The sequence below is a fragment of the Mesocricetus auratus genome, unplaced genomic scaffold (assembly GCF_017639785.1).
Source record: "Mesocricetus auratus isolate SY011 unplaced genomic scaffold, BCM_Maur_2.0 Super-Scaffold_100022, whole genome shotgun sequence".
NCBI classification, from domain to species: Eukaryota; Metazoa; Chordata; class Mammalia; order Rodentia; family Cricetidae; genus Mesocricetus; species Mesocricetus auratus.
The window spans coordinates 603,300-629,011 of record NW_024429203.1 but is presented as its reverse complement, the minus strand read 5'-3'; the positions used below and the strand labels follow the sequence as shown (position 1 = coordinate 629,011).

Here is a 25,712-nt window from a genome sequence, read left to right as displayed (position 1 = left end):
AGAGACCGGTGGGTTGCTTTTAGAAAACTTTATGCTCCCCAAGTCGGCTTAGAGAACTCCCCAAGATGGCTTAGAGAACTTCCCAAGAAAAAAACGCTTCCCTTTTTAAAGAATTCTGCCATCCATCTACATACAATTCTCCAACCGAGCTCTCACATACCTCTCACAGCTCTCCCAGACTTCTCACCCTCCTGGCTGGTGGTTTAATCTCCGGTCCCAGAATCGGGGAGAAACCGCAGGGAGCAGGAAGAAGCATCTAGCCTCAGTGAGGGAGCCCTTATCTGAGCCCTATCAAGAGCTTTATAGCACTGAATTGTTTTCAGTAAACATTATCTCACAGTTGCCTGCTCCCAGGACGAAGGGGAAGTGGGTTTCTGCTCAAGGTCTGGTGTCCCCACATGGGTGGCGAATGTTGAATGGCTTGCTCAGGCTAACTCTCAGATTAGAAGGATTTATGGGGAGTATTGATTGATTGCCTCTATGGGTCGTGCAAATGGACTCCTCTTTTTCAGAGAGATAGTTCACACCTGCAGATCATGTCCCCCTCTATAGCTGCCAGGAGTTAACACTAGATGTCTACAGTCCAATATCCTCTGGTAAACTGATGTTGCTCATTTTCTAGCTTTTGACAAACAGAAGTATGTTTTTGTCTCCACAGACACTTATTCAGGGGGTTGTTGGGCCACTGCACATACAGGAGAAAAAAACCAAACTTGCTCAATGACATTTCCTCCAATGTTTTACAACCCTAGGATTACCCAACCAGGTTAAGACTGATAATGGCCATTGCTTTGCCAGTAATTCCATGGCATAATTTTTCAATAAATGGCACATCAAACATATTACAGGAATTGTGGAAAGAAGCCATCAATATCTTAAAAACTTTTAAAACAAAAAGGGGGAATCAGCCCCCATTTACAACTAGGAATGATTGAATTTACTATTAATATTTCATTTTTTAAGGGAGCAACTGAATCTAAGTTCCAAAAACATTGGAGCCACCTAAACGCCAAACCCCATGTTAATGACAAATGAAAGACCTTCTAACATCCCAATGGGATGTGAATGTTAATTACAATGGGAAGAGGATTTGGTTGTGTCTAACCCTTAGGGGAAAAAGCACCCATCTGGCTTCCAGCCAGAAATCTAAAATTCCTGCCTGTTCTCACAATGCAGGAGGATGACCAAGAACAGGTTGACCAACAAGGAGAGGAAGTGACAATGGTGGTCAAGGCTCATCTCCCGAAATAAGAGGACCAATACAATGATAGATACCTAACCATGTCCAAGGACATTGGATCCTTGAGAAACTCCTTTGTTCTTTAAAAATTACAGATGATGTCCCACTTCCTGAATGCTCTGATTCTCCTGTTACTGATGCTGACTGCTCCAGTGATCACCCAGCAGAATCCTCATCATCTCATAAAGATGACGTGGATGGTGATGGATACCGCCAATGGAGATGTCCTCAACAGCACCACGAATGAGGCAGTCCCCCAGACCTGATGGCCCACGTTCTTCTTCAACCTCTGTGACCTGGCTGTGATCTTGAGATGTGGGAGACTGGACCTTTCTTCATCAAGAATGGTCTGGATCAGCCCTTTCAAGCCCCAAACCCCAGCAAGTCCAGCTTCAGGTGAGATTGGGTCTCCGGCAGGACCCCCTGCCCAACACCCATCCCCTTGATCTTCCAGGCCGCTCCTGGCATCCAGAAGACCCACCCACACAGGAAAGACATCAGCCCTTCCAAGACCCCAACCCCAGCGAGTCCAGCTTCAGGAAAGACATCAGCCCTTCCAGGCCCCAAACTCCGTGTCAGCATCCCCAGCTTCAGCTGCAGGAAGGAAGGAGACCAGTGGAGACGGAAAGACCCCACCAGCACCCACTGGAAGAAGAGATGGGAAGAAGACAGAATAAGAGCTCACTCAGCAATAGAAACACCAACATGACCCCACCAGAATCTAGGGATCCAACACCAGCAAGACCCGAAAAGCACTACATAGACAAAGAAGAGGAGACAGACCTTAAAAATTATTTCATGAAGATGATGGAGACCCTCAAAGAAGAAACGAGGAAACCCCTTAAAGAAATAGAAGAAAAAACAAACAAAAAATCCATGAAATGGGGGGAAAATTCAAGAAATAAACAAATCTCTCAAAGAATCTAAAGAGCACCAAGAAAAAACAACCAAAAAAAAATGAAGTAAACAACTCAAACAGTTGAAGGATTGAAAGCTGAAATAGAAACAATAAAGAAAACACAGAATGAAGGGATGCTGGAAATAGAAAAGCTGGGTAAATGATCAGGAACTACAGATGCAAGTATCACCAATAGAATACAAGAGATAGAAGAGAGAATCTCAGGTGTTGAATCTCATTAGAGGATATAGAGTCGTCAACCAAAGAAAATCTCAAAACCAACAAATCCTTAACACAAAATATCCAGGAAATATGGGACACCGTGAAGAAGCCAAACCTGAGAATAATAGGTATAGAACAAGGTGAAGAAATACAACTCAAAGGTACAGAAAACATATCCAACAAAATCATAGAAGAAAACTTCCCTAACCTAAAGAAAGATATGCCTATGAAATACAAGAATCTTACAGAACACCAAACAGGCTGGACCAGAAAAAGAAGTCACCTCGCCATATAATAATCAAAACATCAAACCTACAGAGTAAAGAGAAAATATTAAGAGCAGCTAAAGAAAAAGGCCAAGTAACATACAAAGGCAGACCTATCCAAATTACACCTGACTTCTCAATGGAAACGATGAAAGCCAGAAGATCCTGGACAGATGTCCTACAAACGCTAAGGGAACAAGGATGCCAACCCAGACTACTATATCCAGCAAAGCTCTCAATTACCATAGATGGAGAAAACAAAATATTCCATGACAAAGCCAGATTTAAACAATACGTATCCATGAATCCAGCTCTACAGAAAATGCTAGAAGGAAAACCTAGATCCAAGGAAGATAACTACATTCACAAAGACACAGGCAATATATAATCCCACTTTACAAAACACCAAAAGAAAAAGGGAGGAGAAACTACACAAAATCACTTCACTAACAATAAATCAAGCACAAACAAGAATCATCAATCAATGGTCATTGATATCCCTCAATGTCAACGGCCTCAACTTGCCTATAAAAAGACGCAGACTAGCAGAATGGATAGGAAGATAGAACCCTTCCTTCTGCTGCATACAAGAAACACATGTCAACACCAAAGATAGACGTTATCTCAGAGTAAAGGGCTGGGAAAAGATCTTCCAATCAAACGGCCCCAAGAAACAAGTGGGCGTAGCAATCCTAATATCTAACAAATTAGACTTCAAATTAAAATCAATCAAAAGAGATGAAGAAGGACACTTCATATTCATCAAAGGAAAAATACGTCAAGACGAAGTCTCAATTTTAAACATCTACGCCCCAAATACAAAGGCACCTACATTCGTGAAAGAAACATTACTAAAGCTCAAAATGCATATAAAATCTCACACACTAATAGTAGGAGACTTCAACACTCCGCTCTCACCGCTAGACAGGACCTCCAGACAGAAACTTAACAAAGAAACAAAAGAACTAATAGAAGTTATGACCCAACTGGGTTTAACAGACATCTATAGACCATTCCACCCAAATACAAAGGGATATACCTTCTTCTCGGCACCACATGGAACCTTCTCTAAAATCGACCACATACTTGGCAACATAGCAAACCTCAGCAGCTACAAAAAAATTGGAATAACTCCATGCATCATATCTGAACACCATGCTTTAAAATTAGAATTCTACAACAACACAAATTGCAGAAAACCTACAAACTCATGGAAATTGAATAATGCACAATTGCACCATCCCTGGGTAAAGGAAGAAACAAAAAAAGAAATTAAAGACTTCCTCGATTTCAATGAGAACGAAGACACAACATACACAAACCAATGGGACACTTTGAAAGCAGTGCTACGGGGGAAGTTCATAGCACTAAGTGCCCACATGAAAAAACTGGAGAACAGTCATACTAGAGAATTAATAGCACAGCTGAATGTTCTAGAACAAAAAGAAGCAAACTCACCCAGGAGGAGGAGACGCCAGGAAATAATCAAATTGAGGGCTGAAATCAATCAAGTAGAAACCAGGAAAACACTGAGAAGAATCAATGAAACAAAGAGTTGGATCTTTGAGAAAATCAACAAAATAGACAAACCTCTGTCCAAACTAACCAAAAGACAGAGAGAGAGCATGCTAATTAACAAAATCAGGGATGACAAAGGGGACATAACATCTGACTCTGAGGAAATCCAGAGAATCATCAGGGCATACTTTGAAAATCTGTACTCCACAAAATTTGAAAATTTAAAGGAAATGGACAATTTCCTGGATAGATATCACTTGCCAAAACTAAATCAAGAACAGATAAATAATCTAAACAGACCTATAACCCCTAATGAAATAGAAGCAGTCATCAAAAGTCTCCCAAACAAAAAAAGCCCAGGCCCAGATGGCATCAGTGCAGAATTCTACCAGAAATTCAAAGAAGAGCTCATTCCAATACTCGTCAAAGTATTCCACACAATAGAAGCAGAAGGCACACTGCCAAACTCTTTTTACGAGGCTACAATTACCTTGATACCCAAGCCACACAAAGGCACAACTAAGAGAACTATAGACCAATTTCCCTCATGAACATCGATGCAAAAATACTCTATAAAATACTCGCAAACCGGATTCAAGAACACATCAGAAAAATCATCCACCATGATCAAGTAGGCTTCATCCCAGGAATGCAGGGATGGTTCAACATTAGAAAATCTATCAATGTAATCCACCATATTAAAAAACTACGAAAGAAAAACCACATGATCATCTCACTAGATGCTGAAAAAGCCTTTGACAAAATCCAGCACCCCTTCATGATAAAGGTCCTAGAGAGATCAGGGATAGCAGGAACGTACCTGAATATAATAAAAGCAATATACAGTAAACCAACAGCTAACATCGAACTAAATGAAGAGAAACTCAAAGCAATTCCTCTAAAATCAGGAACAAGACAAGGCTGTCCACTCTCTCCATATCTCTTCAATATTGTACTTGAAGTTCTAGCTACAACAATAAGACAACAAAAGGAGATAAAGGGGATACAAATAGGAAAAGAAGAAGTCAAACTTTCACTATTTGCAGATGATATGATAGTTTACATAAGTGACCCAAAAAACTCCGCAAGGTTACTCCTAGAGCTGATAAACACCTTCAGCAATGTGGCAGGATACAAGGTAAACTCAAAAAAATCAGTGGCCCTATTATATACAGATGATGAAGTGACTAAAAATGAAATCAGAGAAACATCACCCTTTACAATAGCCAAAAACAGCATCAAATATCTGGGGATAATGTTAACCAAGGAAATGAAAGACCTGTATATCAAGAACTTTGTGTCCTTAAAGAAAGAAATCAAAGAAGATACCAGAAAATGGAAAGATCTCCCATGCTCTTGGATTGGTAGGATCAACATAATAAAAATGGCAATCTTGCCAAAAGCAGTCTACAGATTCAATGCAATCCCTATCAAAATTCCATCACAATTCTTCAAGGACCTGGAAAGAACATTAATCAACTTTATATGGAAAAACAAAAGGCCCAGGATAGCCAAAACAACCCTGTACAATAAAGGAACTTCAGGAGGCATCACCATACCTGACTTCAAGCTCTATTATAGAGCTATAGTTCTGAAAACAGCTTGGTATTGGAACAAAAATAGGCAGGTAGACCAATGGAACCGAATCGAAAGCCCTAATTTTAACCCACACACCTATGAACACTTGATTTTTGACAAAGAAGCTAAAACTGTACAATGGAAAAAAGAAAGCATCTTCAACAAATGGTGCTGGCATGACTGGGTACTGGTATGCAGAAGACTGCAGATAGATCCATGTTTATCACCTTGTACAAAACTTAAGTCCAAATGGATCAAAGATCTCAAAATACATCCAGCCACACTGAAACTTTTAGAAGAGAAAGTGGGAGATACTCTTCAACGAGTTGGTACAGGAGACCACTTCCTAAACATAACACCAGTGGCACAGGCACTGAGATCGACAATTAACAAATGGGACCTCCTGAAACTAAAAAGCTTCTGTAAGGCAAAGGACACAGTCAAAAAGACAAAAAGGCAGTCCACAGAATGGGAAAAGATATTCACTAACCCTACATCTGACAGAGGGCTAATCTCCAAAATTTACAAAGAACTCAAGAAACAAGTCTCCAAAACACCAAAGGATCCAATTAAAAGGTGGGGTACAGAACTAAATAGAGAATTCTCAATAAAGGAGGCTAAAATGGCCAAGAGACACTTAAGAAAGTGCTCAACATCCTTAGCCATCAGGGAAATGCAAATCAAAACAACTCTGAGATACCATCTTACTCCTGTGAGAATGGCTAAAATCAAAAACACCGAAGACAATTTATGCTGGATCGGATGTAGAGAGGGGAACACTCCTCCACTGCTGGTGGGAGCGCCGACTCATACAGCCTCTTTGGAAATCAGTATGGAGATTCCTCAGGAAAATGGGAATTAATCTACCACTAGACCCAGCAATTCCACTCTTAGGCATATATCCAAATGAGGCAAATTCATACAACAAGGGCATCTGCTCCCCTATGTTCATAGCAGCATTATTTGTAATAGCCAGAACCTGGAAGCAACCTAGATGCCCCTCAACTGAAGAGTGGATAGAGAAAATGTGGTACATTTACACAATGGAGTATTACTCAGCAGAAAAAAACAATGGAATCTTGGAATCGCAGGTAAATGGAAGAAACTATCCTGAGTGAGGTAACCCAGTTGCAAAAAGACAAACATGGTATGTACTCACTCATATATGGATTTTAGACATGGATCAGGATAGTGCCAGTCTGCACTTCCACTGATAGAGAGTCTGGGAAACAGGAAAGAACCTAAAAGATATGCATATATGCATAGTACCCAAGAGAAGAGGACTGAGACAAGATCCTCTGAATGGATGGGGAACACGGCGAGGGGTGGTGGGGAGTGGGAGCTGGGAAGAAGAGAGGGGGAGAAGAGGAAGAGAGTTGGTCATGGGGGAACAGGAAGTTGAGTGGGCGGGGGTAGAATAGGGGGAAGAGGGAATCATAGGTTAGAAGACAGATCAGGCACCATAGTGACCTCTAGTGATCTAAAGGGATAACACCAATTGGCAAGCTAAGCAATAGTGGAGAGACCACCTCGAATGCCCATTCCTGATAATGAACTTGATGTCTATAACCATCAGGGAGCCTTCATCCAGTTATTAATGGAAGCAGAGGCAAACACACAATTAAGCACTGAACTGAACCCAAGGAACACAGTGACAGAGAGAGAGGAGTGATGAGCAAATTGGCAAAGATTGGGCTGGCAAAACCAGCAGAGACAGCTGATCTGAACACGGGAGAGCTCTTGGACCCCAGACTGACAGCGGGGAGGCCAGCATGGGACTGATCTGGACCCCCCAAATGTGAGTGTCAGCGAGAAGGCCTGGGCAACCTATGGGGCCCTGAGCTGTGGATCAGTGTCTATCCCTGGAATACAAACAGTCATCATGTGCCCATAGCACAAAGAGGGATGCTCTCTCATCCTGGACTCTTAGGGGAAGCCTGGACCCTACCCAGAGTGAAATGACAGACTCTAGATATCCCCTATGTGGAAGGATTTGAGAATAGGGTTGGAGGGGGGGGGTTAGGGGAGTGCGGGAGGAGGGAGAGGGAACTGGGATTGACATGTAAAACAAGCTATTTAAAATTAAAATAAAAATGACAATAAAAAAGTACACAAAAAAGAACAGTCTGAATGTGGAGGGTTGTGGGGGGTGCCACCTGCTCCATGTATTGGAACCCCAATCCCTGGGTTGCTCACATGTTCCCAATAGGGCAGCCTTAAGAGACACTGACTTTTACATATGCCTGGGGAGCAATAGAACAGCAATGGAAACACCCAAATGGGGTGGGGTGGACACCTTCTACTGTGCACAATGGAGGTGTGAGAAAATAGGGACAGACTCCTGGATAAGGCAGTTTCCACCCTGTTGTGTTCCTTTATAGTAATAACCTTAATTTCTGTCGTTGGGCATTGCCTTTTCAATAGGCTGGTCAGACTAATCAGAACAAAGACTCAAGAGATCCAACTGATAACCCCTTGCATATATAGGCTCAACCCTGAGGATATCTCCCTTCTGAGTGAACCTTGGCAAAAGGTTAACCTCTGCAGAGGTGCTAAATGGCCCATTCTTTGAAATGAGGTGGGTCATAGTCTAAAACAAAAAAAAGGGGCAATCTGTAGGGCACACGAGCCAGTCAAAGATGGCGCTGAGGGGAAGTCAAGAGGGTGAGTCCTGAATTGTTTACAAAAAAAGATGATTGGTTGCCTAGACCGAACCTAATGAGGTCACTGCATGAACAGCCTGTGTTTTCTAGGTAAGGCGTAAGGCGCCTAGGCACATGATAGGCTGACCTTTAAAACCACTGGCTGGCTGTTTTCCAACTCCGTGGTTTTTTCCTTTATAAGACACCGTGGAACAATAAATGAGTCCTGCTTGACTAGATTCCCCACTGCATTGGATTGTCTCCAGGATTCTGCAAGACTGGCAAACAGGTGAGCAGCACACTTACTTGTTTCGGATCCAGCTTAACCTTCTGTGGTTGGGCTAAGACCCTGTATATGAGGTTGAGGTGTGTTTCTTGTATGCAGCAGAAGGATGGATTCTGTTTTTGTATCCAATGTGTTAGTCTGTGTCTTTTTATAGGTGAGTTGAGACCAGTTAATGGATCTTAATCACCCGTAATTACTAGTTCCTGTTAGTTTTGTTTTTGTTGGTGGTGATGGCATTGTGTGTTCAATTATTTTCTTTGGGATTTGCTGATGTAAGCTCATCTATTGCCTGTGTTCTTATGGATGTAGCTGACTTCCTTGGGTTGATGTTTCCTTTTTAGTACTTTCTGTAGGGTTGGATTTGTGGATAGTTGTTTTTAAAATCTGGTTTTATCATGGAATATCTTGTTTTCTCCATCTGTGATTATTCGGACCTTAGCTGGGTATAGTATCTGGGCTGGCATCCATGGTCCCTTAGTGTCTGCATAATGTCTGACCAGGACCTTCTGGCTTTCATTGTTTCCATTGAGAAGTCAGGTGTAATTCTGATGGGTCTGCCTTTATATAATACCTGCCCTTTCTACTTTGCAGCTCTTAATATTCTTTCTTTATTCTGTATGTTTGTTGTTTTGATTATTATGTGGCAAGGGGACTTTTGTTTTGACCCAGTCTATTTGGATCAAAGTGCCTTGTAATCTTCTTGTACTTTAATATGCATGGCCTTCTTGATTCTGTTGAATATATTTTCTGTGCCTTTGAGTTAGACTTCTTCCTCTGACCCTATTTTTCTTAGGTTCAGTCTTCTCATGGTGTCCCAGATTTCCTGCATGTGTTGTTGGATTTAAAAATTTCTTTGACTGATGAATCTTCAACACCTGAAATTCTCTCTTTCATCTCTTGTATTCTGTTGCTTATGCTTGTATTTGAGGTCCCTGATCATTTACCCATATTTTCTACTTCCAGAATTCCCCCAGCTTGTGTTTTATTGCTTCTATTTCAGATTTCAAGTCTTGAATCATTTCCTTCACTTCTCTGATTGCTTTTTCTTGGTTTTCTTTAAGGAATTTGTGAATTTCTTCCATTTTTGCTCGTCTTTTCTTCCATTTCTTTAAGGGAATTTTTCATTTTCTCTTTGAGGGCCTCAATCATCTTCAGAGTTATTTTTAAGGTTGTTTTATTCTACTTCATCTGTGTTGGGACATTCACATCTTGCTGTCGTAGCCCTACTAGTTTCCAGTGTTGCTATTTTGCTCTATATTGTTGAGCGTGTTCTTATCCTTGTTGTCTATGCATCTCTTCCTGTAATCAGTATAGATGGAGCTTGTGTTTCAGAGGGTCTGTCTTTCTCCAATTGGTATAGTTGGGGTGAAAGGACCAGTCCCCTGTTTTAGCAGCCATGACAGGCTAACATATGCTCGCCTGACCTTGCCCCTCCCGTCCTGGTCACTAGTAGTTCAGATGCCCTCCTCGTGGTAAGGAACCAATCAGAAGTTAGTGGCAGGTCTGTGCTTTACGGCACTGGGTGTGCTTTATGGACAAGTGCACAACAGTGATGTGCAGAGCATAGCAACCACCTTGGGAGGGCCTATGGGCCATAACAACCAGTTGACCAATCAGCACAGGGCAGATTGTCCAAGCCTGGAAGTGCACCAATCCTGAGACTGTTGTGTACCCCTAGACACTCCCCTTATGCTGACCTATAAGATCACTGCCTCGTGATTTCTCAGGGTCTTTCTCCAGCCACCTGCTGTGGTGAATGGATGAAAGGCCCGAGCTAATGGGGTTAGCTTGTTTAACAACTACAATAAAAGACTCTTTGCTTTTGCATTGAAATAGGCCACTTGGTGATTTTGGGGTTCAAAACTGAGCACAACAGGGAGGTGTAGCTCCACTGACTACTCCTTCAAGTACAAGCAGGTCAGAGCCTCTGGTGATTGATCCTCCTGGTGCAAGTGGTTTCAAGGCTCAGGTGATCACTCACTGAGATACAGGTGGGGCTATAATGCTGGTGGATGTTCCTCCCTTTGCAGGTGGGGTCAAGATTCTGGTGATTGCTCCTTTAAGTTTAGGTGGGGCTGAGGGTTCAGTGGTCACTGTAGCAACACAGTATGTACAACTGAGAAATGGCAGTAGATGCTGGCTTGGACACAGGTGCTCTTTTCCAGAGGAACTTCTTGTAATGACTTCTGGAAGCCACCACTGTAGTCTCACCCAGGCCTGAGGCTTGGGTCTCCCTCTGGTGCTGCTTCTGAGTCAGTGGCTCCAGCCTATGTCTGATACTGACTGCTCCAGTGCCTCCCATGTAGTTCCTGGGTGGTGGTTTGGGACTCCCTCTGATGCTGTTTCTGGACCGGTGGCTTGGGCCTACCTCTGAGACTGGGTTTCTCCCCAATAAATCTTTTGTGTGAGTTTTGTTTCATAGTATGGCTTTGTGTTATTCCTTGGCTTCCAATTGCCAAGATACCCTTGTGCTGGAAAACCCTTCCATTCATGGTATTTAGTAGAACAAGGGCAACTGGGGTTATATCATTGAACACTGTGACTGTCTCTCCTCCAGCAACCTTTAACAACCTAGAGCTTATAGTTTCTCAGGGAAAGGTATGGGTCTCATGAGCCCTTGTTGTATGACACCATTCCTGAGGAAACATGAACAAGCATCTGTGCATACCAGATTGGGAACTGATAATATACCAAAGCATGGATAATACCAAAGTACAACTTGGTAAGCAAATACGTTTTATTGGGTCATTTACAAGAATATGGATGAGGAGTTACTTACAGGAGCAGAAATAACTCCAAAATAGCTGTATCACCAAAGCCCACCCCAGCATGGGTGACATCTCACAAAAGCTGGGAACCTGGAGCACATTGCCTGTCTGCAGGCAGCACAAAAGATTAATCTGAATCTCTTCCAGGCAGCATGGTTAATCTCTGTTTCTTCTAGGCAGCTCAGTTTGTTTGGGAGTGTCTCTCAGTAGCCCTTACTGCTAAAATATGCTTGGGAAAGGAGGGTCCTCGTGAATCTGGTCTATTTCAGGAACTTCCTTGTATCAGGCTTTTTCTTTGGGATCACCAACCAGCTCCCAAATCGTGACACAGAGATTTCTTATTAGTTTTGAATGTTCAGCCTAGCTTGGGCATTTCTGGCTATTTCTTTTAACTTAACATGTTTCTCTTTATCTACCTGCAGCCTCAGGCTTTTTACTTTTTCTTTCTTTGTATTTCTTTTCTTACTTTCAGTGCTTCCTGTGTCTAGCTAGCAGGTGGCTGTCTGGCTTCTTCCCCTGGGTATGTTCTTTTTCCCTCCTATTCTTCTTCCTCTCATTTGTTTTTGAACCTAGATTTCTCCTCCTACTTATTCTCTTTGCCTGCCAGTCCTGCCTATCTTTTCTCCTGTCCAGCTATTGGCTGTTCAGCTTTTTATTATACTAATCAGGTGCTTTTGGCAGGCAAGATTAAACAAATGCAACCCGTCTTTACATAATTAAACACATATCCTTACATCATGAAACAAATGCAGCATAAACAAAAGTAACAGACCTTTGCATAGTTAAATATTTGTCAGCATGAACAAATGTAACACATCTTTGACTGTTATGAGAAGCTTTTCCTTTGATAACTGCTTTGGTATATCCCCCGCCAGCCACCTGGGCTCTGCCACATTCTAGTCCCCAAATAATCACACAAGATGCTGTATTAATTATGAAGCTGTTGGCCTTGCTTGTTTCTAACTGGCTAGCTCTGACTTAAGTAATTACCCCATAATTGTTAATCTAAGTATGTCTCTTACCGGAGAGGTTTCCGGGCTTCCTACCCCAATGGCGTTACATCTCAACTCTCTTGTGTTTCTCCTTCCCAGAATCCTCCTGGACTCCTAGCCCCACCTATCTAGATTCCTATAGGCTCAACAGTACTTTATTGACAAATAACAGGCAAATAACAGGACTTCCCCAACATCTCCTCTTTTCTGTTTAAACAAAAAGAAAGGTCTTAACTTTAACACAGTCAAATTGTATATAACAGAACAGTTATCAAGTAAGAATACAGTTACAATATTGTGTCTATCAACATTCAGCAAGATTTAAAGAAAATATCATCCATCCCATCCTTGTGAGTCTAAAGTTCTATATGTAGCTTATCTTTTATCATAACTAAGGAAAATTATAATTATAACTATCTGTCTTCAACTCCATCAAAGACCACAGAAGGATAATATATAAACACTAGGATTGACAGAGATATCTTACTGCCTGGACAATCACCCGAAGTTCCTCTGTAACGTTGGGGCATCCATCTTCAGCCCATAGGCCACAATGTGTCTGGAACACTTCTCAGCAAAGCAGGAAATTTCAAACTGTCCATCTGCATCAGCAGTCTATCAGTTATTTTTCTGTGTCCTGCAGAAAGTCTCATAGACTCTTTCATGAAGCAGGAACCCTGAAGGACTATTTGAGTTCAGCAGTCAGTTTCCTGTGGGTCCTACATATCCAGATTATACAGCAACAGTCAAGCAGTCCAGGCAAAAGCAGTTTCTTGCCCAAATGGCTAACCTTGCCATGTTGAAAGCAAACTCTATAACAAGTTTCTTTGATGCCCATCTGACCAGTTAAATTAATATTCTACAACACTTCCTGATACCACTGAGTTGTTTACTTCTTGAGCTTAAGGAGCAATGTTTCACCTCCCAATAACTATCCTGTGTCTTAAAGAGTGTCCCCTTTAAGACATCCTGTAGTTTAACCTCCTGTGTCTTATCAGCTTTCCTTGAAGATGGAAGGTTTTAATCTTGGAGGAAACCACTACATAACAATGCCTCTTTCATTCCTGATGAAATATTGATAGACCCAGTCACTGCTGCTAGGAGCTCATGAGTGCATATCAAAAGCATTGTGTTCAACTAGTTTGTGGTGGTGCACACCTTTAATCCCACCACTCAGGAGGCAGAGGTAGGTGGATCTCTGTGAGTTAGAGGTCAGCCTGATCTACAGAGCTTGAGTTCCAGGACAGGCTCCAAAGCAATACAGAGAAACCCTGTCTAGAAAAAAACAAAACAAAACAAACAAAAATCATGGTGTTCACAGCATTCTTTAACATCCTCCAGATTATAGTCTTTTAACCCTTTCTTCCTTGATGCCTTTATCCTTGGAACAAATGATATTGATTTCCTATTCAAGGCTGAGAACTGAATAGTCATTTGTTCTCAGTACTTTGACCAGTTATGAGTCTCCACATTAACCATTGCAAAAAGAAGCTTCTCTGGTCAAGGCTGAGAGAAGCATCAATATATGGATATAAACATTTAGAAAGTATCTTAGTTAGGATTTCTATTGCTGTGACGAGGACACCATGACCATGACAATTCTTATAAAGGAAAACATTTAATTGGGGTTGGCTTACAGCTCAGAGGTTTAGGCCAGACATGGTGCTAGATCAGGAGCTGAGAGTTCTACATCTTGATCTGCAGGAAGCAGGAAAAGACTGCCCCAGTAGGCCTGGCTTGAGTTTCTGAAACCTCAGAGCCCACCCTCTAGTGCTGTACTTCCTACAAGGTCACACCTACTCCAACAAGGCCACACCTCCTAATGATGCCACTCCCTATGGATTTATGGGGGACTTTTTAAAAAATAAATTTTATTTAAATTAGAAACAATCTTACATATCAATCCCAGTTCCTTCTCCCTCCCATCCTCCCACATCCCCCATTGACCCCCTCATCCCATCCCCCATCCACCTCAGGGAGATTGAGGCCTTCCATGAGGGATCATTAAAATCTGTCAAGTCATTTGGGGGCATGGCCTAGGCCTTTATGGGGGCCATTTTTATTCAAGCCACCACAGAAGGCAAATTAACAACAGGATCATTTAGCAAAATCATAATAGTAGGAAGCCCTAGCCTACAGTGTGTCTACATGTTTCTGAGTCTGTCAACAGGACAGACAAGGCAGACCTACTTTTTCAGGCTTTTCTTCTCATGTCCCCCAAATTTTCAGCTTTCTACTCTGCCTTAATAGGGCTCTAGGAACAAAGGCAGTCACTAGAAGAGTATTGTGACAAGAAGCTCCACTAATATTGAACATACGAAAGAAGGCAGTCGGCAGGAAAAGACTTCCTTTCTGGCCTTTATATTACAAATGGAGCATGCTCAAGAGAGGCTTCACATGCTTGCAAGAGGCAGGTACTGTATAAATGTCATATCAAGGGTCATAAGGCTTTTGGCCCAGTGCGTTTGAAACAGACTCCTTGGGTGATCCCCACCCCCTCTTTAAATAAATTTTCCTTTCTCCTTTTTTTTTTTTTGAGAGTGGAAAGTTTCACTGTGTAGCCTTGGCTAGTTTAGTAGACCCAGCTGGACTCAACTCAGGCTGCTTCTGCCTTCCGCAAGTACTGGGTGTGGGCCAGTACGTCCGACCCCCCAATTTTTTTTAGTTACTATTATTATTTTGTATGATGTGTGTGAGAGGGTGGGTGTACGTGTGGAGTATCAGAGGACAACTTGCGGGAGTCAGTCCTTCGGGGGTTGAACTCAGGTCGTCAGACAAGAGCGATCACCCTCTGAGCCATCTCAGCCGCCCTGCTTTCCTTTTTGTAATAAACTGTCCTTGCTTCCTGTCCGTGTGTAATTTGTGACTAGAGATACGGACACCCGAATGCTTAAGTGAGCACACTGGGACGGGAGGCTCAGACCAGTAAGAGGGACACTGTGTGACATGGGCGCTCTGCCGGTGTCCGGGCATGGCCCCTCTTGTTGACCTGCCTGTCGCCTAAACAAGGCTAGTGAGCCTGGTTCTGCGGCCAGCCGAGACTCTAAAGACTCTTAATCGACTTGGGGCACAGCCGCTCTTCGGGCCGAAAACTGTGATTTCCCTGCCCCAAGTGGCGTAAATTCGGGGTAAAGTGAAGCAGCCACAGTCGGAGGAGAGTGCACTCCAGAGCCGGAGCGACATTAGCCGCCGTCCGCGGTCTCTCACGCCCCAGCTCTGGGTCGCGGAGTTCTTTTTCCGTCTCACTGGCCATCAACCTGGGTGAGGCCTTGGCGGTGCCAAGAAACAAACTCTTCCCACGAAAGTCCTTCAAAACGCCAGAGCAGGAGCCGGATCTGGTCCGGCAGCCCCAAGCCGGAAGCGGAAGCGCTGTCGGTGTTGCCTTCGGTCTCTTCCGGCGCGGGCTCCAAGAGTTTGCGTTCCGTTGCTCCGCAGAGGCGGTGCGGGGTAGTGGCTTGGGAGAGGCGGGCTTAGCCCTTGGCGGCGGCGTTTCCTCGGTGCCACGGGCGGGCGAGCGCGACCCGGGTTTTCGCTGCGGGTTTAGTTCTCCGTCTTGCGTCCTCAGGAATTGGCGGATTCGGCGCGTTCAGGTGAGTGCCAGGTAAAAGCTGTTGAGAGAGCGTTGCCATCCTGTGTTACATCAGAAATACAGCGTCCTCTTCGCACGCCCCATAAATAATTATTTCTAACAGTCGCTTACATTTGGGCAGGAAGCACTTTTTAAAGTTGTGGGTGTGCGTGTAAACGCGTGTGTACTGAAAGAGGAGCGGTAGTCATTCTGTCCATCTGACACTTCTTAGGCCCTGCCCACAGGGATTCAAAGTGGAAAGACTATTGAAGCTTTGGGATTGGTGTGTGTGTGTGTGTGTGTGTGTGTGTGTGTGTGTGTGTGTGTGTGTGTGTGTGTGTGAGCTGTGTTGATGCAACAAAACAAACAACAACAACCCTCCCAAAACAACTCTCACTTCAAAGGGAATGAGAATTGATTTTGAACCAAATAATGACTGTGTCCTGAGAAAATTTGTTGCCCCAAATAATGTGTTCCAAGGTAGAAGTGGTTACATGATTTCTTTTTCATTTGTTTTTCTACCAGCCAGGCTACCCAGTAAGAGTGACATTGGGTAGCCCTGGCTGGCCTGGAACTTTCAAAGTAGAGCACATTGGCCTGGAACAGAGTTTGGTCTGTCTTCTGAGTGCTAGAATTAAAGGCATAGGTGACTACACCTGGCAATGTGAACTTTTCATAAATCAAGGCAATTTGAAAACCTTGGTGGAAATACCAGGTAAAGTTGGGTTATAGCCAGGCCATGATAGTGTTCCAAGAATACAGAACAAAGGTTTTACCTGACAGTTGAAATGAGAGGTGGGCATTAGATGGTTATTAAGGAGACTAAACATAATCCCTGATAATTTTTGCTCTGGATCTGCAACAATCATTAAGTTCTAATTAGCATTATAGAATCTTTGATGTAAGTGTGGCCTTTTTTTAAACTTCAGTTTTCAACTGTTTCAAAGGAAATAGTTTGAAAATCGCAGGCTTGTTAATTGAGCTTTAAGTGTCTGGTAAAGCATCATAAAATAAGTACTTAGAGACTGAGGAGATAGTTCAGTGGTTAAGAGCCCTTGTTGCTCTTACAGAGGACTCAGGTTCTATTTCCAGTACCCATATGTGGCTCATAACTATCAATAACTCCAGTCCTAGGTGATCTAACCCCCTCTTCTGACCTCTTTGGGCACCAGGCACACACATGGTACACAAACTTACATGCAACCAAAATGCACATAAAACACATGAATCTGAAAAAGTAAAGACATTAAAATGCCATTAACATATGGCCTTTGTGGAAAAAGATTCTCCACATTGTTCAAAAATATATTTTTGGTTGTTCTTGGTTCTAACACCCCATCAATGGTAGTTTTCCTCCAATACTTAATATTATTCTTTATTTATATGCTTTTGTCTGTGTGCTTGTATGTGCAAGTGTGTGCTGGTACCTGAAGAGACCAAAAGGGGCCAGAGGTGTGCGAAGAGGGCAGAAGAGGGATTCCTCTGGAACTGGAGTTACAGTTGGTTGTAAGCCTGCTCCTTTGAAAGAGGTGTCTCTAGTTACCTTTGAAGGTTTATAATATTGAAAGTGATTGTGTTCTTATGTCTCTTTGTGCTTAAAGCAATGGTTATAGTCATTCTGTTGTTTTGAAATAGTCACTCATTTTTTTCAGAAAGTTATGTATTGTGATAGTATGTTTATTTATTTTGCAGTGCAAGGGTTTGAATTCAGAGCCTTGCACATATGAGGCAACTCCTGTACTGCTGATGTATGTCCCTAGCCTCTTTTTGACACTTTTAAATGCTCTGTTCATTTCTTGTATACTTGAATAGTTGATTACGGCAAAGTGGCAAAATTCAGCCTATTGTTGTTCTTAGGGAGCCTGTAACAATTGGAGAAGCTTAATTTTTACCAAGGAAATAAAAATGTAACTGCAAATTGGTGAGGACTCACAGTAAGGGGCAATATTTTTCTTATGTTTGTATGAGAATAAGTCAAATGAAGAGTAGAATGATGATTTAATCTAAAATACTAGATATTGGAGTTAGTCAGGCTGAGAGGGATGGGAATGGGAGACAGTGACCTCACCTTCCTCCCCAAATACTGGGGCCATCTTTTTTGGTGTGTCACCCAAGTCTCCTTGGAGAGGATTGTTATTATTAGGTCAGGATTGATGGAGGGAACATGAAAATAATATGATTAATTATACATATAAAACTAAAAATTCCATAATAGAATTATATGATTATTATATATATGAAAACTAAAAGTTCCATAATAGAATCTCATTCTAAATAGAAAATTTACCTATTAAATTTGTGTAATAAAAGGAATTCAGAAGGCTGAGGCAAGGAGTCACTTCTTCCAGCTTGGGCAACATAGTAATGAAACCCCTCTCCCTCATCAGGAGGCAAAGATCAAAGGGGCAGTAATTGGGTTTGGAGTCTTCACTGACATGTGCTAAAGTAACCAACGGACAAAATTCATTAATTCTAGGACTCATATTTATACCTTAGGATCCTATTATTATTACTATTTTTTCTTTTTTGAGACAGGGTCTTTCTACATAGCCCTTGCTGTCCTGGAACTCAGTATGTAGACCAAACTGACTTCACATTCAGAGAGATCCACTTGCCTCTACCTTCCGAGTGCTGGGATTAAAGGCCCTTTCTGTATTTTTAGGAAAGTGTGGTGGCTGTACGTTGCCTGGTAGAGAGTGCCTCTGCAGGTCTGTGGATGTCAGAGAGGACTAGATTTGGATGAAGAGAAAAGGCAGAGAGGACCTGTGAGAAAGGGCTAAGGAATTCTCTCTACACCAAGAGCCAGAGTCTGTAGGGAGTTGGAAGTGTGGTGGGAGGAGGAGCTCCTGCAAGTAGGTTACAGTAAGATGGAGAATAATCTTGAAAGATAGGGATGAGATGTCTAGGGGCACCCTGGGTCTGTACCAAGAGTTAATCTCTCCAGTGAATGGAGTTGAGGTAGGAAGAAGGGTACCTGCAAGCAGACTGCTAAAGGACTTGGGGCCAAACTGGAGAGATTGTAATGGACAGGGAGGAGAGTGACCATTGCCTACCTTGATGCTGTAACGATAAACGGCACACTTAGTGAAAGTAAAACTAAGTATTTATTGTCGAAATTACTTACAAGATACCAAACAAGTAACCGAGATGAGCCGAGTAGTTTTCCGCCGTCGAACTGGAAGCTGAAAGCCAGAAAAAGAGACCAAGACTTCCGTTGTTCAGTCTTTTATACCTTCCCCCGTAACGCCCCTAGCCATGCCCAAAAGTGGGCCTGGTTAGTGACGTAGTTCACTGCCTACGTCCATAAACGTCTTTACGTCCGTCCGTATACGTCTTTAGTCATGCCTAAAGTGGGTGTGGTTAGCGGTGTGGTAAACCGCTCTTTTATTACCTCATCTGTATGGGCCCCTAGTAAGTCACATGGTTAATGGCGGCACACAGCTTCCTCCTACAATTCCCCTTTTAGTCTAAAAAGGATATTTAAACTTAGAACAACTAATTTGTGTCAATGAACAAAATGTATCAAACATCTATCCCATGGGCCTCTAGTAAGTCACATGGTTAATGGCGGCACACAGCTTCCTCCTACAATTCCCCTTTTAGTCTAAAAAGGATATTTAAACTTAGAACAACTAACTTGTGTCAATGAACAAAATGTATCAAACATCTATCCTGTCTAAACCTAAACTTATCTGAAAGAAACACCCAAGTCTGAACACCTCCTTCCAATCCCAACTCTAAAATAATTGAAAACTAACACTAACAGGTGTAAACTATCCTATAATATCAATAGTAGGGAGAGGGAGCGTGGAATTCTCAAAACTACTTCTTGCTGAGATGGGACGATGATAATCTCATGGGGACCTGTGAGAAGAAAAATATTAGTGTAACAGAATCTTTAGTAGATCAGACAGTCTCTGTATGGCAGGAGATGCTTGATTGAAGTTCCTGACTGGAGTTCTAGTGTTGATTGAAGCTCTCGTATGAAGCTCTGGCCAGATTGTAGAAGATGTATGTATGTAAAGAGAAGCCTTCTGCCAGCCTGGTTCCAGAGCTGCATCAGTCCCAAATAAACACACAGGAGGCTATATTAATTATGAAGCTGTTGGCCTCGCTTGTTTCTTACTGGCTAGCTCTGAATTAAGTATTTATCCCGTAATTGTTAATCTAACAAACTTTGCTTACCAGAGCAAAGTTTCAGGGCTTCTTATCCCTATGGCAGTTACATCTTGACTTCCTGTGTTTCTCCTACCCAGAGTCCTCCTCGACTCCTAGTCCCACCTATCTTGCTTCCCTATTGGCCAACAGTGCTTTATTGACATATACACAGGACTTCCCCCATCATCTCCTCCTTTCTGTCTAAACAAAAAGAAAGGTCTTAACTTTAACATAGTAAAATTATATATAACAGAACAGTTATCAAGTAAGAACATAGTTACAATATTTTAGCAAGATTTAAAGAAAATATCCATCCCATCCTTGTGAGTCCAAAGTTCTATATGTAGCTTATCTTTTATAATAACTAAGGAAAACTATAACTATCTGCCTTCAACTCTATCAAAGACCACAGAAGGATAATATACAAACACTAGAATTGACAGAGACATCTCGCTATCTGGACAGTCACCCGAAGTTCCTCTGTAATGTTGGGGCATCCATCTTCAGCCCAAAGGCCGCAGTGTGTCCGGGAGACTTCTCAGCAAAGCAGGAAATTTCAAACTTTCCATCTGCATTGGCAGTCTGTCAGTCATTTTTCTGTGTCCTCAAAAGGTCTCGTAGACTCTTCCATGAATCAGGAACCCTAAAGGACTGTTTGAGTTCAGTAGTCACTTTCCTGTGGGTCCTGCATGTCCAGTTTATACAGCAACAGTCAAGCAGTCCAGGCAAGAGCAGTTTCTTGCCCAAATGGCTAATCTTGCCATGTTGAAAGCAAACTCCATAACGAGTCTCTTCGATGGCCATCTTCCTCTCAGACGTAATAGGTGTTGCCAGGAGCAGACATTTCTCATTGTCAAAAAAAACCTAAATCATTTTAAATTCCATTTTCTGAAGGTCTTTGAAAGGTTTGAAAACTGTCTGTCTATCTCAAATATATTTCTGTATATCTAGAAAACCTAACTAACCTAACTATAAGTTCTGACTATTATAAGTAACTATCTATAGTCTGTATTGAATTATGCATTACATTTAAAAAGAACAGTATAAGCACAATACTTAATCAAGAGGAGAAATATACATATCACAAAATTGACCTCGAATTTGTATCAATAAATGAAAAACCATACCCATATCATAATTCCCCTTTTTACCATTAAAAAGAGATTGGCTATGATCATTAGCCAATTATAAACAACCCCATTTAAATGAAAACAAAGATTTATGAATAATATTTGGAAATGTGGACATTGTTCATTCCAAACTGCTTCCTGCTGGATGGGGGCACTGTCCATACCATGGGATCATGACAAAACACAGAAACCTATATAAGCCCTTATTTTGGGCGTCTGTAAGGCTGCATCATCTTAGCTGTCTTAATTGTTGGAACACATGGTCCACTGCTTCCGGAGGTCTTGGTTCATCAAACCACAGAAGCCTGAAAGGAATCCTCAGCTTTTCACTTTCTGTAGAAACATAAATAAAAACTCCTTTTCGAAGTAACATATCCTTATACTTAAATTTTGAAGTCAAGGCATTTTCAAAAGATATAAGTTGAATTAATTCAGCAGCATTTATAATCAAGTGGACTTTAGCAGTTGTTCCTTCCTGAGCAATCCAAAAACTGAAAAACACAATAGCGTACAGTATCCAGACTCTCTGTGTATTTTCCATCTTTATGTGGCTTATTTATTTATCTATTAGTACTCTATTTCTTTTACTTTTATTTATCTTTCTCTGAGACAGGGTTTCTCTTTGGAAAGCTGCCTGCCTCTGTCTCTGGAGCAATTCCTACCAGCGTGTACCACCATAGCAGGCTTCTCTACTTATTTACCACTTTGCCGTTTCTTTTTCTCTCTCAATCTTACGTATATTTTTAAACACACTGTAAACATTTAGAGGTTTTTCTTCATCCAAGTCTGACTTTACTGTAAATCTTTATGTTTTTCTGGCCACGTGTCTTATCTGTTAAAGCCGCGGCTGTTTAAACTGCAGTTTTTCCAAGATGGCAGGTGTAAGCGTGATTCCAGCTCACCATCACAGTCTATGCTGAGATCCAGCAAAAGCTGCCGGCCTAGAGATGTGGTCACTGCCACTTCCAGCTGTGCATACACACCTTTGAATTGTTAGCAGAGCCTCTTAGAAGAACCTTGTTGGTTTTTTGTTGTTGTTGTTGTTTTGCTTATGCTGAGTCAGGAAGACTCCCTTAAGCGGGCCACGCATGAGTCTCTGCTTGTTGATAGCAAAACAGAGCCCACCTGAAAAAATGCTGCTACCAAAAACCCATGTTTTTCTCCGTTATTTTGTTTCTAAAATTCCTTTAAAGCTTTTGTCATTCTGGGTGGAAATTCATGATCCCACTTCTGATCACCATTATGTAAAGAGAAGCCTTCCTGCCAGCCTGGTTCCAGAGCTGCATCAGTCCCAAATAAACACACAGGAGGCTATATTAATTATGAAGCTGTTGGCCTCGCTTGTTTCTTACTGGCTAGCTCTGAATTAAGTATTTATCCCGTAATTGTTAATCTAAGTATTTCTCTTACCAGAGCAAAGTTTCAGGGCTTCTTATCCCTATAGCAGTTACATCTTGACTTCCTGTGTTTCTCCTACCCAGAGTCCTCCTCGACTCCTAGTCCCACCTATCTTGCTTCCCTATTGGCCAACAGTGCTTTATTGACATATACACAGGACTTCCCCTATCAGATGTACTGTTTCAGTTCCTTGGTCTGGAGTTGTGTCGAGTGATGTAGTTTCAAGCCAATATAGTGCTTGTCAGGTGGAGTCAATGATGTGGGGCAGTGCAGATGCATCCAGTCAAATCAGGTGGAGTCAAGGAAGTGGATCCTCATTCTCTTTCTGAAGCAGTTGAAGATTGCTGTCAGGAAATCCCTTGTTCTCTGGAAAACTCAAACATTAATGTTAACAAAGAAATATTTTTACTTTTATATGTATGCATACTGGAAGAGGTGACAATAGGGAAGATGGTAAACATGAAGGAAATTAGACTTTTCAGAAAAAGAAATTCACAGATAACAGTCCCTAATTTTATTTTCTTCTGTCTTATATCAATGGCTCTTTGATATAATCCTGAATTTTACTTAAATAATATGCTTGAATTTAGAGTAGGAGAGTCAATCCAACTCCAAAGCCAGCTTCAGTTAAATGAATGGGGACTGAAGTATATGAAGAAACAAAGATAAAAGGGTACTATGAAAAACAATATAGAGAGATTTAGACTTTGATACCATACAGTGAGTTATTCTTTGATGGTCCTCAGGGTAGCTATTCATTCTTCTTCAGGAATCCATATGTCCAGTATTCTTTGCTGAGTTTACCTGTGAAGACAAAAAACAAAACACTCTCTTTCCTTTTAGAAGGTTACTTTACCCATGGTAGAATATGAATTTGTAGATGAGCTGTTATCTTCCTCCTCCTGAGATGTCTTCTGTTCTGATCAAATCTTAATTAATTTTGATGGAACCCAAAGCTTTTCTTCTCCTGTGGAAAAAAAGCATAACCCCTTCCCCAACGTAACACATATCCTGGTTTCCAGACTGAGGTCATAACATCCTTAAAATACACCGGTTGGTTCAGTTCAGAAGTCTTCTCTGTAGTCCAGTGTCTTTCTGCTGCTGCGACCCCCGGGAAGGGACCCCCGACCCGCGGGGGTGAGGTGAGGTGTTGAGGGTCGCTACTAATTTGGTGGGCCTTCACGAGCAGATCCGATCTGGAAAGTGAACTTCAAGAGGTTAATGGAATCAGGCTCAAGACAACGTTCGCTGATCAAGAGCCTTTATTTTTTGGGGCGTGCTGGAACTTATAGAGGAAGGACCTCAGGGGGTGGTACAAGCATGTCAATCAAGTCTCAATTCAAATATACACCAAATACGGTAAAGACAAAGCTGTAATTTTCCATCAGTCATTAGTTGCATTCCACAAATGCTTGTCAGCGTAAGTCAGGTGCAGGAATTAGGGAGGGGTAGGAAGTATTTAACAGAACACTATAATCTTTTGTTTAATAAAGACAATTACTCTGTAAGGGTACTTCCCCCTGGCTAGGTGGGTGGGCTGCCCTGTGTAAATTTAACTTTTATGGTTAGCCTTTTCCTTTGTCTCAAGGGCATGTGTGCTCGCAGTCACGTAGGCAGAAGGCCAAGAAACGGTTGACAGACTCCATTTTGTTCAAGGTTCTAGCAGTCCCCAACATGCTGCAGTTTGTCCTTTTTCATCAGCATTAAGAAAATTCAACATTAGTAAAGCATTATGTAACCTGTGTTTAGGGGTCTTTGTTCTCCTTGGCTGTTTATGAAGCATTTCTTTTATGGTTCGGTTAGATCTTTCAATCATTGCTTGTCCTGTGGGATTGTAAGGTATACCAGTTCCTGACACCATTATGTAAAGAGAAAGCCTTCCTGCCAGCCTGGTTCCAGAGCCGCATCAGTCCCAAATGAATACACAGGAGGCTATATTAATTATGAAGCTGTTGGCCTTGCTTGTTTCTTACTGGCTAGCTCTGACTTAAGTAATTACCCCATAATTGTTAATCTAAGTATGTCTCTTACTGGAGAAGTTTCCGGGCTTCCTACCCCATGGCATTACATCTCGACTCTCTCTGTTTCTCCTTCCCAGTGTTCCCCTGGACTCCTAGTCCCACCTATCTTGGTTCCCTATTGGCCAACAGTGCTTTATTGACATATACACAGGACTTCCCAACATCTCCTCTTTTCTGTCTAAACAGAAAGAAAGGTCTTAACTTTAACATAGTCAGAGTTATCAAGTAAGAACAGTTATCAAGTAAGAACACAGTTACAATATTTTAGCAAGATTTAAAGAAAATATCATCCATCCCATCCTTGTGAGTCCAAAGTTCTATATGTAGCTTATCTTTTATCATAACTAAGGAAAACTATAATTATAACTATCTGCCTTCAACTCTATCAACACAGAAGGATATTATATAAACACTAGAGTTGACAGACATCTTGCTACCTATACAGTCACCTGAAGTTCCTCTGTATTGTTGGGGCATCCATCTTCAGCCCTTAGGGCACAGTGTGTCTGGAAGACTTCTCAGCAAAGCATCTGTCCATCTGCATCAGCAGTCTGTCAGTCATTTTTCTGTGTCCTGCAGAAAGTCTCGTAGACTCTTCCATGAAGCATGAACCCTGAAGGACTGTTTGGGTTCAGTCGTCACTTTCCTGTGGGTCCTGCATGTTCAGTTTATACAGCAACAGTCAAGCAGTCAAGGCAAGAGCAGTTTCTTGCCCAAATGGCTAATCTTGCCATGTTGAAAGCAAACTCCATAATGAGTTTCTTCGATGCCCATCTTCCTCTCAGATGTAATTGGTGTTGCCAGGAGCAGACATTTCTCATTGTCAAGAAAAACCCTAAACCATTTTAAATGCCATTTTCTGAAGGTCTTTGAAAGGTTTGAAGACTGTCTATTTCAAATATATCTCTGTATATCTAGAAAACCTAACTTACCTAACTATAAATCCTATTTATAGTCTGTATTGAATTATGCATTACATTTTAAAAGATCAGTATAAGCACAATACTTAATCAAGGGGAGAAATATA

The 25,712-nt window shown here is 41.8% G+C and overlaps 1 protein-coding gene across 1 annotated transcript in view; it reads left to right on the top strand.

The window, feature by feature from the left end:
• The window catches only part of LOC101823746, a 72,591-nt gene that overhangs the window by 31,907 nt on the left and 14,972 nt on the right, over positions 1-25,712 (top strand). The window contains 1 exon segment of the mRNA XM_040730231.1: positions 15,553-16,000. Coding sequence (XP_040586165.1) covers positions 15,553-16,000 — 448 coding nt within the window.